The 12,071-nt window shown below is 55.5% G+C and overlaps 1 protein-coding gene across 1 annotated transcript; it reads right to left on the bottom strand.

Moving 5' to 3' along the window:
* Positions 1-4,451: 4,451 nt before the first annotated feature.
* Positions 4,452-11,202, bottom strand: LOC120666955 (cation/H(+) antiporter 19-like). Its single transcript, XM_039946947.1, has 2 exons — positions 10,847-11,202; positions 4,452-7,407 (listed from the first exon to the last, which is right to left on the bottom strand). Exons 1-2 carry the CDS (start codon positions 11,039-11,041, stop codon positions 5,179-5,181), a joined length of 2,424 nt encoding a protein of 807 aa, XP_039802881.1. The 5' UTR covers positions 11,042-11,202; the 3' UTR covers positions 4,452-5,178.
* Between the last annotated feature and the right edge of the window lie 869 nt (positions 11,203-12,071).

The raw sequence follows: 12,071 nt of genomic DNA, 5'->3' as shown, positions 1-12,071 counted from the left end.
TTTTGGGTCTCTAATCTACCCCAATTTGCTTGAGACAACAGACTAGTATGTTGTTTTTTTTTATCAAAACTAAGCATCTTCATCAGGAAAAAAAGAAGGATTTTATATCTTGAACGGTATCGGGGGGATCCCCACCTACTATTCATTGAAACTTGTTAGGTTTGTTACAAACAGTACCTAGGAATTCCAAGGCTGAGAGAATACATGAGAGTACATGAGAGAGGAGCATGAAGGGAGACAGTTTACGAGATGCTACTTGCAAACCAGTCGCGCCAGGCCTGCACTTCCGGTTTCGTTTTCTTGTAACGGCAGCTCCAAGCATCAAGATCCTTGAGAACTCTGCGAATAATGTCCGTTGAGGATGAAGGTTGGCAGTCGAATACAAGGCCATTTCATGCCTTCCAAATGTGCCAGAGAACAAGAAATATCATGTCGAGTTTGACAGTCACCGAGAAGACACTGGTAACCTGAATCTCCCAGGGTCGTCTGAACGTTTCCCCAAGGATGGTGATGTGTAGTCGTTCCCAGGTCTCGATAGCAGCATTGCAGTCAGCGAAGATGTGTTTATCAGTTTCCAGGGTGCCATTGCAGCGGGCGCACCAAGACTCTTCCAGTGGCTTGATATTCCGCTGGAAGAGATGAGCACGAGTGTTGAGGCGGCCATGAAAGAGTAGCCACACGAAGAATTTGATCTTCGTGGGAAGCTTGATCGTCCAAATCTGAGCCATGTCGATTGCCGGGGTAGAATTACAGAGGGCAAAGTATGCACCGCTCGTGGTAAAAGGTTCCCTTTTGCCCGTGTCAAGGAGGCGGACATCCGGCCTGTCAAGGATAGCGACACTGGCAAGACAGTCAGTAAGCATAAGAAGCTCCTCACGCGCAGCACGTGTGAGCCGTGGTTGTAGGAGGGGCCGCAGCCCAGACTGAAGGACCGAGCGGACATCGTTTTCGTGGTGGATGTAATGGGAGAAGAGTGCAGGAAAGGTTTCGGCCACAGTGGTGTTAAGCAACCAACGGTCGTGCCAAAAGGATGTGCTAGCACCATCACCGAGCAGAACAGTCGTCAGGGAGTGGTACCGGGGCAGTTCTTCCTGGACGAGCCGGGAGAGATAAGAGTCGGGCATTCCAGAGGAGTGCGGCCCAGCATAGGATAGAAACCACGTTTTCCACGGCAGCGAATTGGGCTCATGGAGCTTGTGGACGAATTTCATGAGGAGGCAGTGATTCAAAGTTTCCATGTTACGAACACCCAGTCCACCATCGTCCCGTTTCTGGCAAACATGATCCCAAGCAATGAGGCAACTCGCTCCATTGCTTTTTTCCTCCCCGGTCCAGAGAAAAGCGCGTCATTTAGCATCTAGGAGTTCTCGCACACCTTTAGGGAGAAGGATGTATGACATATAGTAGATAGGTAGACTCCCAAGCACCGCATTCACTAAGACGATGCGCCCTCCATAACTCAGTAGGCGTGCCTTCCAGCCAGCTAAGTATTTGTCAAAGGAGGAGATGAGTGGCTGAAAATCAAAAGGTCGAAGTTTGTGTGGAGACAGAGGGAGGCCGAGGTACGTCTGGGGGAAGGTCGAGAGTTCACAGCCCAAGACAGTGGCCATTGTAGAGGCAGTTGCAGCATCCACATTCATGGGCACAAATGTAGATTTGTGGTTGTTAATGGTAAGACCGGTTGCCATGGAGAAGTCATCAAGGATGTTCTTAAGAGCCTGTAGGGACGCAACGTCTCCTCTAGTGAGAATCAAGGTGTCATCCGCATACTGGAGCACAGGGCATGGGAGCGATGCCTCCAAGGGGTGGGAGAGCTCGCCATTCCTGTAGGCACGCTGGATAAGTTTTTGTAGGACGTCCGCGACAATAATGAACAGGTAAGGGGACAGGGGTCCCCCTGGCGGAGTCCTCGACGGCATTTGATCCAGTGGCCAGGCACGCCGTTTAGCAGCACGACGGTTTTGCCAGTGGTGAGAATACTTGAAATCCATCCTCTCCAGCGGCCATCAAAACCACAGGCATGGAGGACGGCGTCCAAGCTTGACCAGTCCACTGAATCAAAAGCTTTCTTGAAATCCAATTTGAGCACAACAGTAGGAGCATGTCTTTTGTGGAAGCAGCTGAGTAAGTCTGCTGCATAGACAAAATTCTCGGCAATGCTCCTACCATGGATGAAGCCGGTCTGGTCAGCGCCCACAACCCGTTGAATGAAGGGCTTAAGCCGATTCACCATCACTTTGGAGAAAAGTTTCATGGGGCAGTTTTGCAGAGAAATCGGACGGAAGCCGTCAGCAGTCCGGACGCCCTCCTTTTTTGGAATGAGAACGAAGAGGGCCCGGTTCAGTCCATCAAGGTCCAAGGTGCCATCAAAAAAATCAGCAAACAGGTGATGAACGTCCGGGCCAATAGATGGCCAAAACTTCCTGTAGAAGGAGGGACCAAAACCATCAGGACCGGGACTGGCGCGGGTGTCCATTGCAAAGAGCGATTCAGTGATTTCAGAGTTGGAGAAGGGCATGGAGAGGTTGCAGGAAGCAACATCCATATGTGGATAGAGTTCCAGCAGATCAAAACGCCATTCAGTACTATGATCCCGCCCAAGCAGTTCCATGTAGAAGTTGTAGAGAATGGTGCTTTTAGCGTCGTGTGCCGTGGTAGGAAGGCCATCAAGTTCCAAGCACGCAATGGTGTTAGCTCGCCGCCTGCCGGAAGCAGCAGCGTGGAAAAAATGCGAGTTTTCATCCCATTCAAGCACAACTCGCAAATTAAAACGTTGGCGCCAAAACTCTAGTTTTTCAGCGTGGATGCTCTGCAGTCCTTGAACAGCGAGTTGGCGAAAGGCCGCTTCATTCGCACAGAGCGGACGCGCTTCTTCCAGAAGATCAAGGGCATTTATCAGGACCTTTGTATCAAATTCGCGCTGAGTCAGTGGCAATTGGCGACGCGACCAGGACCTACACGCCCCGCGGCAATGTTTCAGACGCTGCACAAAGGATTTGGCCATGTGCCCAGAAATAGTTTCAGCAAGTGCACTCTGAATAACAGAAGGGAACTGTCTATTCAGCAGCCAAGAGTTCTCGAAGCGGAAACAATTACTCCTAGGGATGCGAGTGCAGGCTGAGACGCTAAGGGGGACGTGGTCAGAAGCAAATCTAGTGAGTGAAGAGAGCGCGGTATTTGGGAAGGAGGCATCCCAGTCCAAATTGATGAAACATCTATCTAGCCTAACAAGGGTTGGACAGTCACGCCGATTGCTCCAAGTAAAAGCGCGGTCCACAAGAGGGATCTCAATAAGACCGAGAGAATTAATCAGCTCATTGAAGCGATCAGCATCGGGTGCGCAGTAGTTAGCATTGTTTTTGTCCTCAGGGCACCGCGTGAGATTGAAATCGCCGAGAAGCATCCAGGCGCCAGAAACCATCTCAGCGACAGAGGCCAGTTCGCTGAGGAAAGCAGCCTTATCTTCACGTAGCGTAGGTGCATAAACGTTAGAGAGCATGAAGGGCATGTTGTCAGCAAGCAAGGAGAAGCCAGTGGTGAGAGTGTAGGGAAGATCCACAGTGGAGGAGAGGCTGCAAACAGCGGCATCCCAAGCAGTGAGAATGCCACCAGATGCACCCGAAGAGTCCCTGGCCACATAACTGGAGAGGCGAGCCGGAAGAAAAGTGCGCCGTTTCTGCGAGTTAAGTGCAGGCAGTTTGGTTTCCTGTAGAGCAGCAATCGAGGGGCACGTGGAGATCAACTCAGAAAGGACGTCATCGCAGCGACTGGATTGCCCGAGGCCACGGACATTCCACGAGAAGAAAGAGACAGTTTTACTCATGGGGGGACAGGGAGACACCAGATAACTGAACGAACATAACATTAAGCACGGGATGAACGTGAGGGCGTACAAGTTACACCGGCCGCCTCTAAACCGGGACCCCAACCACGAAACTGAACCGAGATCACAGCACAAACATGAGGCATACAAGTTACACCGGCCGCCACCAAGCCGGGACCCCAACCGCACAGAACGAATCACCAACCGCTCACGACCTAGCGCCGGGAGGCCGAGCAAAGCATCAGGCCAAGGACTCACACGCTCGCACAACAGAGGAGGAGCAGTCCGGTCATGAAGAACAGGATCATGCCGGGTGGAGGGACAACCCCTAGTAGAGCGTACACAGCACGAGTTATAAGCATCGCAGAGCATCAGGCGACCTCGCCCACCTCCTCGTCGGGCAGGTCAGGGATGCCGTACACACGGGCCAGGCAGCGCAGCTTGCTTGAGGTGATCTTGGGCGGAGTAGGACGCTGTAGAATGCCGGAGCAGGCGAGAGCCTCCTTCATACGTGCAGACGCCCGTGTCAGGTCCAGCGGGGCAGCCTTGACGCGCGTCGCCTTGGAGGTGGCGTCGATGTAGAAGGGATCCTCCTTGGCGGCGAGACGGAGACTGTGCCGACGCGTCTTGGCAGCACTGTCCTGAGCGCGCTTGCGACGCGCGCGACGTCGCCTGACGCTGACCTCGTGCTCCTCCTCGAGCAGTATGTCCTCCAGGGAGGGGGCGCCCGAGGGGGAACGACGAGCCTCCTCAATCTCCAGAAAGGGCTGAGACGGAGGAGGCGAAGGCGTGGCCAGGCGGATAGGTGGCGGAGGCGTGGCCGGCTGGACAGGTGTCGGAAGATCGCGGATCACCAGCTGTGGAACACCAGCAAGGGAGAGAGTGCGGCCAAGCACAGACATTGCACCAGCAACAAGAGTCCAGAGGGGAACAGACCGAAATAGCAGCGGCCCGAGCGCGCGGCACGTACCAGGATGCTGCGGGGAGGCCCCGCGGCGACCAGCCCGGGTGGGACCGGAACGCCCACGCTGAGCGAATGTTCGCCCCAGAGGGTCAAAACGCTCTGCAGTCGCGCGCCCCGGCGTAGCAGCGTCGCCTTCGTCGTCACCCCAGTCGAACATTACAATGCCAGTTGTAATGTTCGCTACAGGCCAGTTGCTACACAGTTCGCTACTCATACATCAGCTGCATGTACCACCAGTAAACACACGACATGTATATATACACATTCTATCCGCTGTGACCTGCACACGGGCGGAAGCGAGATCGGCGAGACGACGGTCCACACAGGCCACAGCACAGTCACATCCACAGCAGCCAGCAGCTCAGCTCTCGCCGTCTCGCGGCTTGCATGCTCACGCGATCTCGCTCATGGGCGACTGCGTCACGGGCACCACGGCGGATCTTCCCATTTCCGCCTCGTCCAGCGCGTCCTCCTCCGTCGCGGCAGGGGGCCCTGCCTTGGGATCGAACCGCTTGCTCTTCGGGTTCGTCGCCGGGTCGTACCTCTTGACGACCAGCACGGACGCCGACGTCCTGAACCCCGGGGACACCAGGTAGCTCCCCACGGGGCCCAGCTCGTCGGGCCTCTCCACCAGCGGCGCCGTCGGTGGCATCCGCCCCACCACGAACACGTTGAAGCCGGACAGCGACTCGATGGTCGCCAGCACCTGCTCCCTGGTGTACGCCTCCGGCTCCTCGAACCGCACCGACCCGTCCTTCACGGCGCCCACCTTGGCCTTGAACGCCTCCACCGCCGCCTCGTCGGCCGCGTCCTCCTCGTCCGGCTGCGGCCGGCTCGGATGGAACCTCGCGAGCGTGACGGCGACGCCCGGGTGCTCGGCCATGCGCGTCGCGTAGGCGAGCGCCTCGCGGTCGTCCGGCCCGCCGAAGAAGAGCGCGGCGACGGAGAAGGAGACGTTCCTGGCCGACACCTGCGCGTGGCCGCCGAGGCCGCGGTCGACGAGGATGGCGACGGAGCAGGGCGCCTCGCGGAGCACGCGCTTGTTGATGGCGTGGTACGCCGAGCCCAGCGACTGGAAGGAGCCGTCGTGGTGGAGCGCCTTGTGGTACGGCATGATGACGATGGCCGCGCGCTTGTCGGCGGCGCTGTCGATGACGTCGCGGTGGATGGTGTCGAGGTCCGAGATGGCCGTCATGGGCCGCACCCGCACGGAGCTCAGCTGCTGGAACGCCTCGAACGCCACCACCATCTGCTCCGTCCGCTGCTCCTTGCTGTTGAAGAAGGGCATGCCGTCGCGCCGCGCGCGCTGCACCAGGCCGATGGCCGACGACCGCTCCGAGAGCTCCACCAGGTGCATCGCGTACATGGTGAGGCGGCGCCGCCCGGTGCCCCGCGACGCCTCCACCAGGTTCAGCAGCGTCGGGATGTGGCGGTTGGTGTGGAAGCAGGCCAGCACGCGCAGCTCGCTGTCGGTGTCCCCGGCCGCGCACTCCACGGTGCGGCACTTGTACGGCACCGTCTTCCGCGCCGGCTTGTAGATGGCCATCACGATGGGCGTCGTGATGAAGGTGGTGAACAGCGCCATGAGCACCAGGATGGCGAACGCCTCGTCGTTCAGCACCTTGCGGTCCCGGCCGATGTTGAGGACGATGAGCTCCACGAGCCCCTTGGTGTTCATCAGGAAGCCGAGGGTGACCGCCTCCCGGACGGGGATCTTGACGAACAGAGACGTGATCACCGTGCCGCCGATCTTGCCGAGGCATGCGTTTGCAATGACGAGCACGAGCAAGCCCCAGGACTTGGCCCCCTTGATAGTGGCCACATCGGTCTTGAGGCCACTGGAGACGAAGTAAAGCGGTAGGAAGAGCCCTGAGATGAGGTCCTCCACCTTCTCGATGAGCACGCCGGCAAAAGGCCCGTCCTTGGGGACGACTATGCCAACCATGAAGGCACCAAACAGAGCATGGATGCCGATGGTGTCGGTGACGAAACCAGCAGCCAGGACAATGGCGAGGGTGGCGCAGATGTAAACCTCCTTGACCGGCTCGCCCTCGGGTGACCGGCGAGCCATCCAGGCCAGCACCGGGCGGAGGAACAAGCCGATGGCGATGACGAAGCCGGTGGCAGTGAGCAGCACCCAGAGCGAAATGATCGGCGAGCCAGAACCGGAGAGGGCAATGGCAAGTGCCAGCAGGATCCAGGCAGCAACATCGTTGACGGCTGCGGCGGACATGGCCATGCGTCCAAGGTCAGTGGTCAGAAGCTTCAGCTCGGCCAGGATACGGGCCAGAACCGGGAACGCGGTGATGGAGAGCGCGACGCCCATGAAGACAAGGAAGGGTCCCTGTGGCGCGCCCTTAACGATGGTGGCACGGAACGCAAACGATGTGCCGATGCCGAGGGCGAACGGGGCAGAGATGCCAGCAAGCGCGATGGCGAGGGCCTTCTTGCCAGTGCGGCGGATGGCGGAGATGTCGAGCTCGAGGCCGACGAGGAACAGGAAGAAAAGCAGGCCGAGGTTGGCCAGCGTGTCCAGCACCGTCATGCTCTGGGGTGGGAACACGGCGTGCAAGAACTTGTGGCTGCGCCCCAGCGCCGACGGGCCCAGCAGAATTCCTCCCTGCATCAACCAGGCAAAGGCACGCCATGCATGTGACAATTCAAGTTGCAGAATGGTGCATCCCATCAGTTGGCAAAAATATGCACGCATGTCAATCAATTCGTACGCAGTATTCTGCAGATGAGTTAAAGCTAAAGGTACTCGAGAACAATGAGCTTAGTAGGTTGTAGTAATGGAATAGCCTCTCCAGTACAGGGTTAACCATTGCAGATGCTTAAAAAAAATCTGACCAAACTTCAGAAAATTTGTTCAAATTACAGATACCAGTATGGCTACTTTATCAGCGCGATAGAATTAACAACAATGCTCCAGTAAAGGATCAGAACTAGTGAGATAGTAGGGACTGCCGTTTCCATATTCTTCGTATGGCATGTCAAAACTTGAAGAGCTAGTCAATTTCAGAAACTAGAAGCAGGTATTGGCTATAAGTAATTATTTCCTATGAGATAACTCTGAAATCCGAATGACATGGTACAGATAGTGATGGAAACAACCAAAGAATAAGCTGTTTGAAAAGCACACAATGGAATATACTACCGTCCGTGTCATCGTGTGCCAGTATTTAGTACTTGTTGAAAGTAGTATCTGTATCTTTTTTTTTCTTGATTAAGCAATCTCTTTGCAAGTCAAATGACAGCTACTAGGTTGGCAGGTAGTAGGCATGCAGCAAGTTTACATTTCCCTTGCAATAATGCACCTAAACAATGCGCCTTGGCTTTTACTATACATTATTTCTTGCTGTTGCTGCAGATACCGTCCATAAACTGGTGTGTGGACTTTGGTGGCTAGAAGAAAGACAAGCAACGCCGGAACGAACCAAGCCTAGAAACCTGCCCTCGTTCATTTCTGCATCAATTCAACGATATTTGCATTCTAAAATATATTGTATGCGTCTGAACGTGTGGGGGGACTGCACGTCGGCCCGTCAAATAGCAGGACATTCTTTTTTTTATGCGAAATAGCAGATAACTTATTTCTCCATCTTGAGAGAGTGTTCGCAGCCATTAATTAATTTCTTCTTTGTAATATGAAACTACCGCAGCTATTGCGTATGAATATCATGGACGGATGCAAGTTGGAGATCGAAATGCCCTGTTTTTCTGAAGAAACAGATGGAAAACAGTGTGCAGATATATATGCTTAATATGCACTGCAAGTATCACAGATGCAAGCTTTAATCAGTTTCCGGGATCTTTTCCGGAAACACGTGACAGCAACAGCATGCAGCTAGTGTCCCCCACAAACATGTGCAACCAACGAGTAGCCCGGAAGAGATAATCCTCCATCTACGGCTTAGTTTCTCTCTCTAAGAAGATTCTCAGAATCTCCTTTCTCCTGTGCAAAGAAACGACCGTTGCTAATCTCTAGACTAACAGACACTATAAAATTCAGAGACGGATCGGAGATCTCTGGATGCAGGGCCTCCCCAGGACGGTTGGGATCCGGCCTGCCTGCCTGCCAGCCTTTAGAATCTATTCCTTTACTATAAATCTATTCCTTAATCCTTACTATAAAATTGTGGAAGAAGCTTGATATATCCTTCTGTCGGTACACTCAGACAGGGGTACTCTCTCATACAAGACAAGGACGAAGGCGCTCAGGAGCGGTAACCATGGACCACGGGCCCGGATCCCCGCGGACAGGTCCCGAACTTCCGCGGGCCGGACCTGGGCCTCTACAAGTGGAAGCCGGACCTACAGGAGGCCTGAGTCATCAAGCCAGCCAGGCGCAAGCCTTGGGACCTCCGCTCGGGCAAGGGTCCGGAGCCGCCACGTGCCCCTGTGGGCGCGGCCGCCGACCCCCGGGTCCGGTGCCGCCACGTGTCCCACAGGCGCGGACCTCCGCTCCCCGCTCGAGTAGGGTTTCGGAGCCGCCACGTCCCCCTGTGGGCGCGGCCGCCGATCCCTGGGTCCGGTGCCGCCACGTATCCCACAGGCGCGAGTCTTCCGCCTGAAGCCAGCCCTCCTGCCGCATTAAATGATGGTGGTTGAGGCGTGCGCTGGCAGAGCAGGGCATCGGATGCCCACTCACGGGTTGGACAGGTGCGACATGACAACACGGTAAGCCCGCCTGTTTCCAAGGCGGCTCGTCTGTTACCGAGGCACGCAGCATTGTCTCAGCGTCGTGCACATGGGCGACGAGTCATGATGACCAACTACTAACTGAAGCAACAGTGCACGCTGCTACAGCAGACTGAGTCAGTAGTTCGGCACTTCATCATGACCTCGACGCGCGGCTGCAGAGGCTTGACTCTACTCCGACAGGACAGTTCAAGACCATCTCTGGTCAGAAGCTACGCACGGAAGCCGACGACAAAATCTCCGGATCTGAGGCATTGAAAGCCAAAGTGTAGTTTATAATACATCGCCAGGCCCACCTGTCGGGGTCCCGCTCAGTGTACTGCTCCCCTTGGGCTTATAAAATGGTGAGCACGCTCGGTAGAAAACCAGGTTCAAGTTCACAAAACCAAGACAACTGAGTCACAACTCTTAGAACACTCTGAACATATCCTCCCTCTCGGGCTCAGAGAGCGCACTCTAGGCTCTGGCAATACAACACAAAGTGGATGTAGGGTATTACGCTCCGGCGGCCCGAACCACTCTAAATCCTTGTGTGCTTCTCGCATTCATTCGCCTCTAGATCGAGCACTCCTTGACTGCCCCCAAACTCATCCTACACTTAGGATTAGGCGGGTACAATCCGCCACCCGGTTGGAGAAATCCTCCGACGCCTTCTATTAGGGCCGCGGTGATTTCACAGCAACACAGTTCCTTTAGAATCTCTCCCAAATTGTTGAAACGGAAGGGTGAGATGTCCCAAGCAAATTCTCACTGGCCGGATACCAACCCATAATCGATTTGTTATGCTGATTGATGGTCAGCTGTTGCAAGAAGAATCCGACGGTAAAAAAAAAGGCCTTCTTCCCCCAAGCAAATGCTAACTAACTAGAACATGGGGTGCGTGAGTTAATAATGAAGTTCCATGTATCTAATGACAAACGGCATGATGATAATCCCCGGGAAATTCAAGCCGGCTGATTGGCGACTGAAGGCGTGTGTGAGCACGAGGCCCACAAAATCCAACGGAGTTCAGTCAGCCGATGTCCCCATCAGAAGACAGAAGGGCACGAGACTTTTCGGAGCCGAGAGACCGTCAGAGCGGTCAGCACGGCGCGGCGCCGCCCGCCCGCGACGCGTGCACTTGGGCTTGGTTCTGGAAGCCAGCCAGACCGATTAGCTGAGGAGCACAACCGACCCGATTGCGGGCGGGCGTCCGTCCATGGGGGGCTAGGGCCGCGTTCCCTAGCGAGCGGACGGGGCACCGCCTCCCGAATCGATCCGCCCAGCTAATTAGTCCCGGCAGATGAAGCGGCGAACGGACGAGCAGAAGCATTCGCTCGATTAGAGAGAGAGGGTGAGGGGCGAATCGGGGTACTCACGATGATCTCGGCGATGACGCGGGGCTGGCGGAGCGGGTGGAGCAGGTAGGCGAGGCCGCGGGTGACGACGACGACGAGGCAGATCTGCAGGATGGCGAGCGGCAGCGCGTAGTCGAGCGGGCTCTCCCCCTGGAACGCCCCCTGCGAGGCCGCCTTCATGGGGCCCGGGCACTTGGCCGTCGCGTTGGACGCCATCGCCGCGCACCAGCAGCTCGAGGCGGTGGAGAGTAATTAATTAATATTACCGCGCGCGCTGGCGCTGCTGGCTTTAAACCTCTCCCGTGGCGGAGTGGCTTGCCGGCTGGCTAGCTAGCGAGCGAGCGCCAGGCAGGGGGGAGCATCCGCCGGCGGGCGCGGGCTCCAGCAGGTGGACGCGAGGAGGAAGGCCGCGCGCGTGGGGGGCCTTTTATAGGTAACCATCCTGCTAGAGTACTGTAGGAGCCAGTATGCGCGGGTGCCCGGCCCTCCGCTGGAGAGTGGAGACTCTGATCGAGATTAGTTTACGCCAATAATGCACCTGGGGCGAGCGTTGACGTCGCATATATTGGATCATACCACGTATTAATACACACACACACACACAAATATACAACTATATATAGACATGAATAATAACTCCACGGGCCTTCAACGGCTGCCGATGGAGGGGAGGGGGACGCCGTCGGCGCGTACGTCGCAAATCGGACGGCCGGTGGACGGTGGAGCCAAATAGCCTGATACATGCTTGCCACTTGCTTCATTTTTTTTCTCAGCTTTTTATTTTTAATGAGAAGGACGGATCAATCAAGCTCATGATGAGCCAAACTTCACACACCGTACGTCATCTACATATGCTTGCGTTCGTTCCCAAGGTTGGTCGTGTTTGACCCTACCTGCACAAAATTAAAGACGACTAAACAACGGAACAATAGAGTTGATCCCGTAGTAGTAGGAATGCACAGACGAAGATGATGACGACGCGCTCGGAGGTAGGGTTGAAAACGGTCGGGAAAACACCCTAACCATTCCTGTTCCTGTTTTTTTTGCCGCGAACGGGAACGGGAACGGGATAGGCGGACGGGAAAACGAAAGCGGTATTACGGGATATCGGGAACGGAATATATCGGTCGGGAACATATCGGTTACGATCGGGAAGCGGTAACTCAAATCGGTAACAATACATGTAACCACTCAAAACATTTAATTCGACCCATCCCTTGCAACTAAGTTTAGAATATGACAAGCA

This window comes from Panicum virgatum, chromosome 3N, assembly GCF_016808335.1.
Source record: "Panicum virgatum strain AP13 chromosome 3N, P.virgatum_v5, whole genome shotgun sequence".
Taxonomy (NCBI): domain Eukaryota; kingdom Viridiplantae; phylum Streptophyta; class Magnoliopsida; order Poales; family Poaceae; genus Panicum; species Panicum virgatum.
The sequence above is the reverse complement of the archived record's forward strand: the minus strand, read 5'-3'. Positions and strand labels throughout refer to the sequence as shown.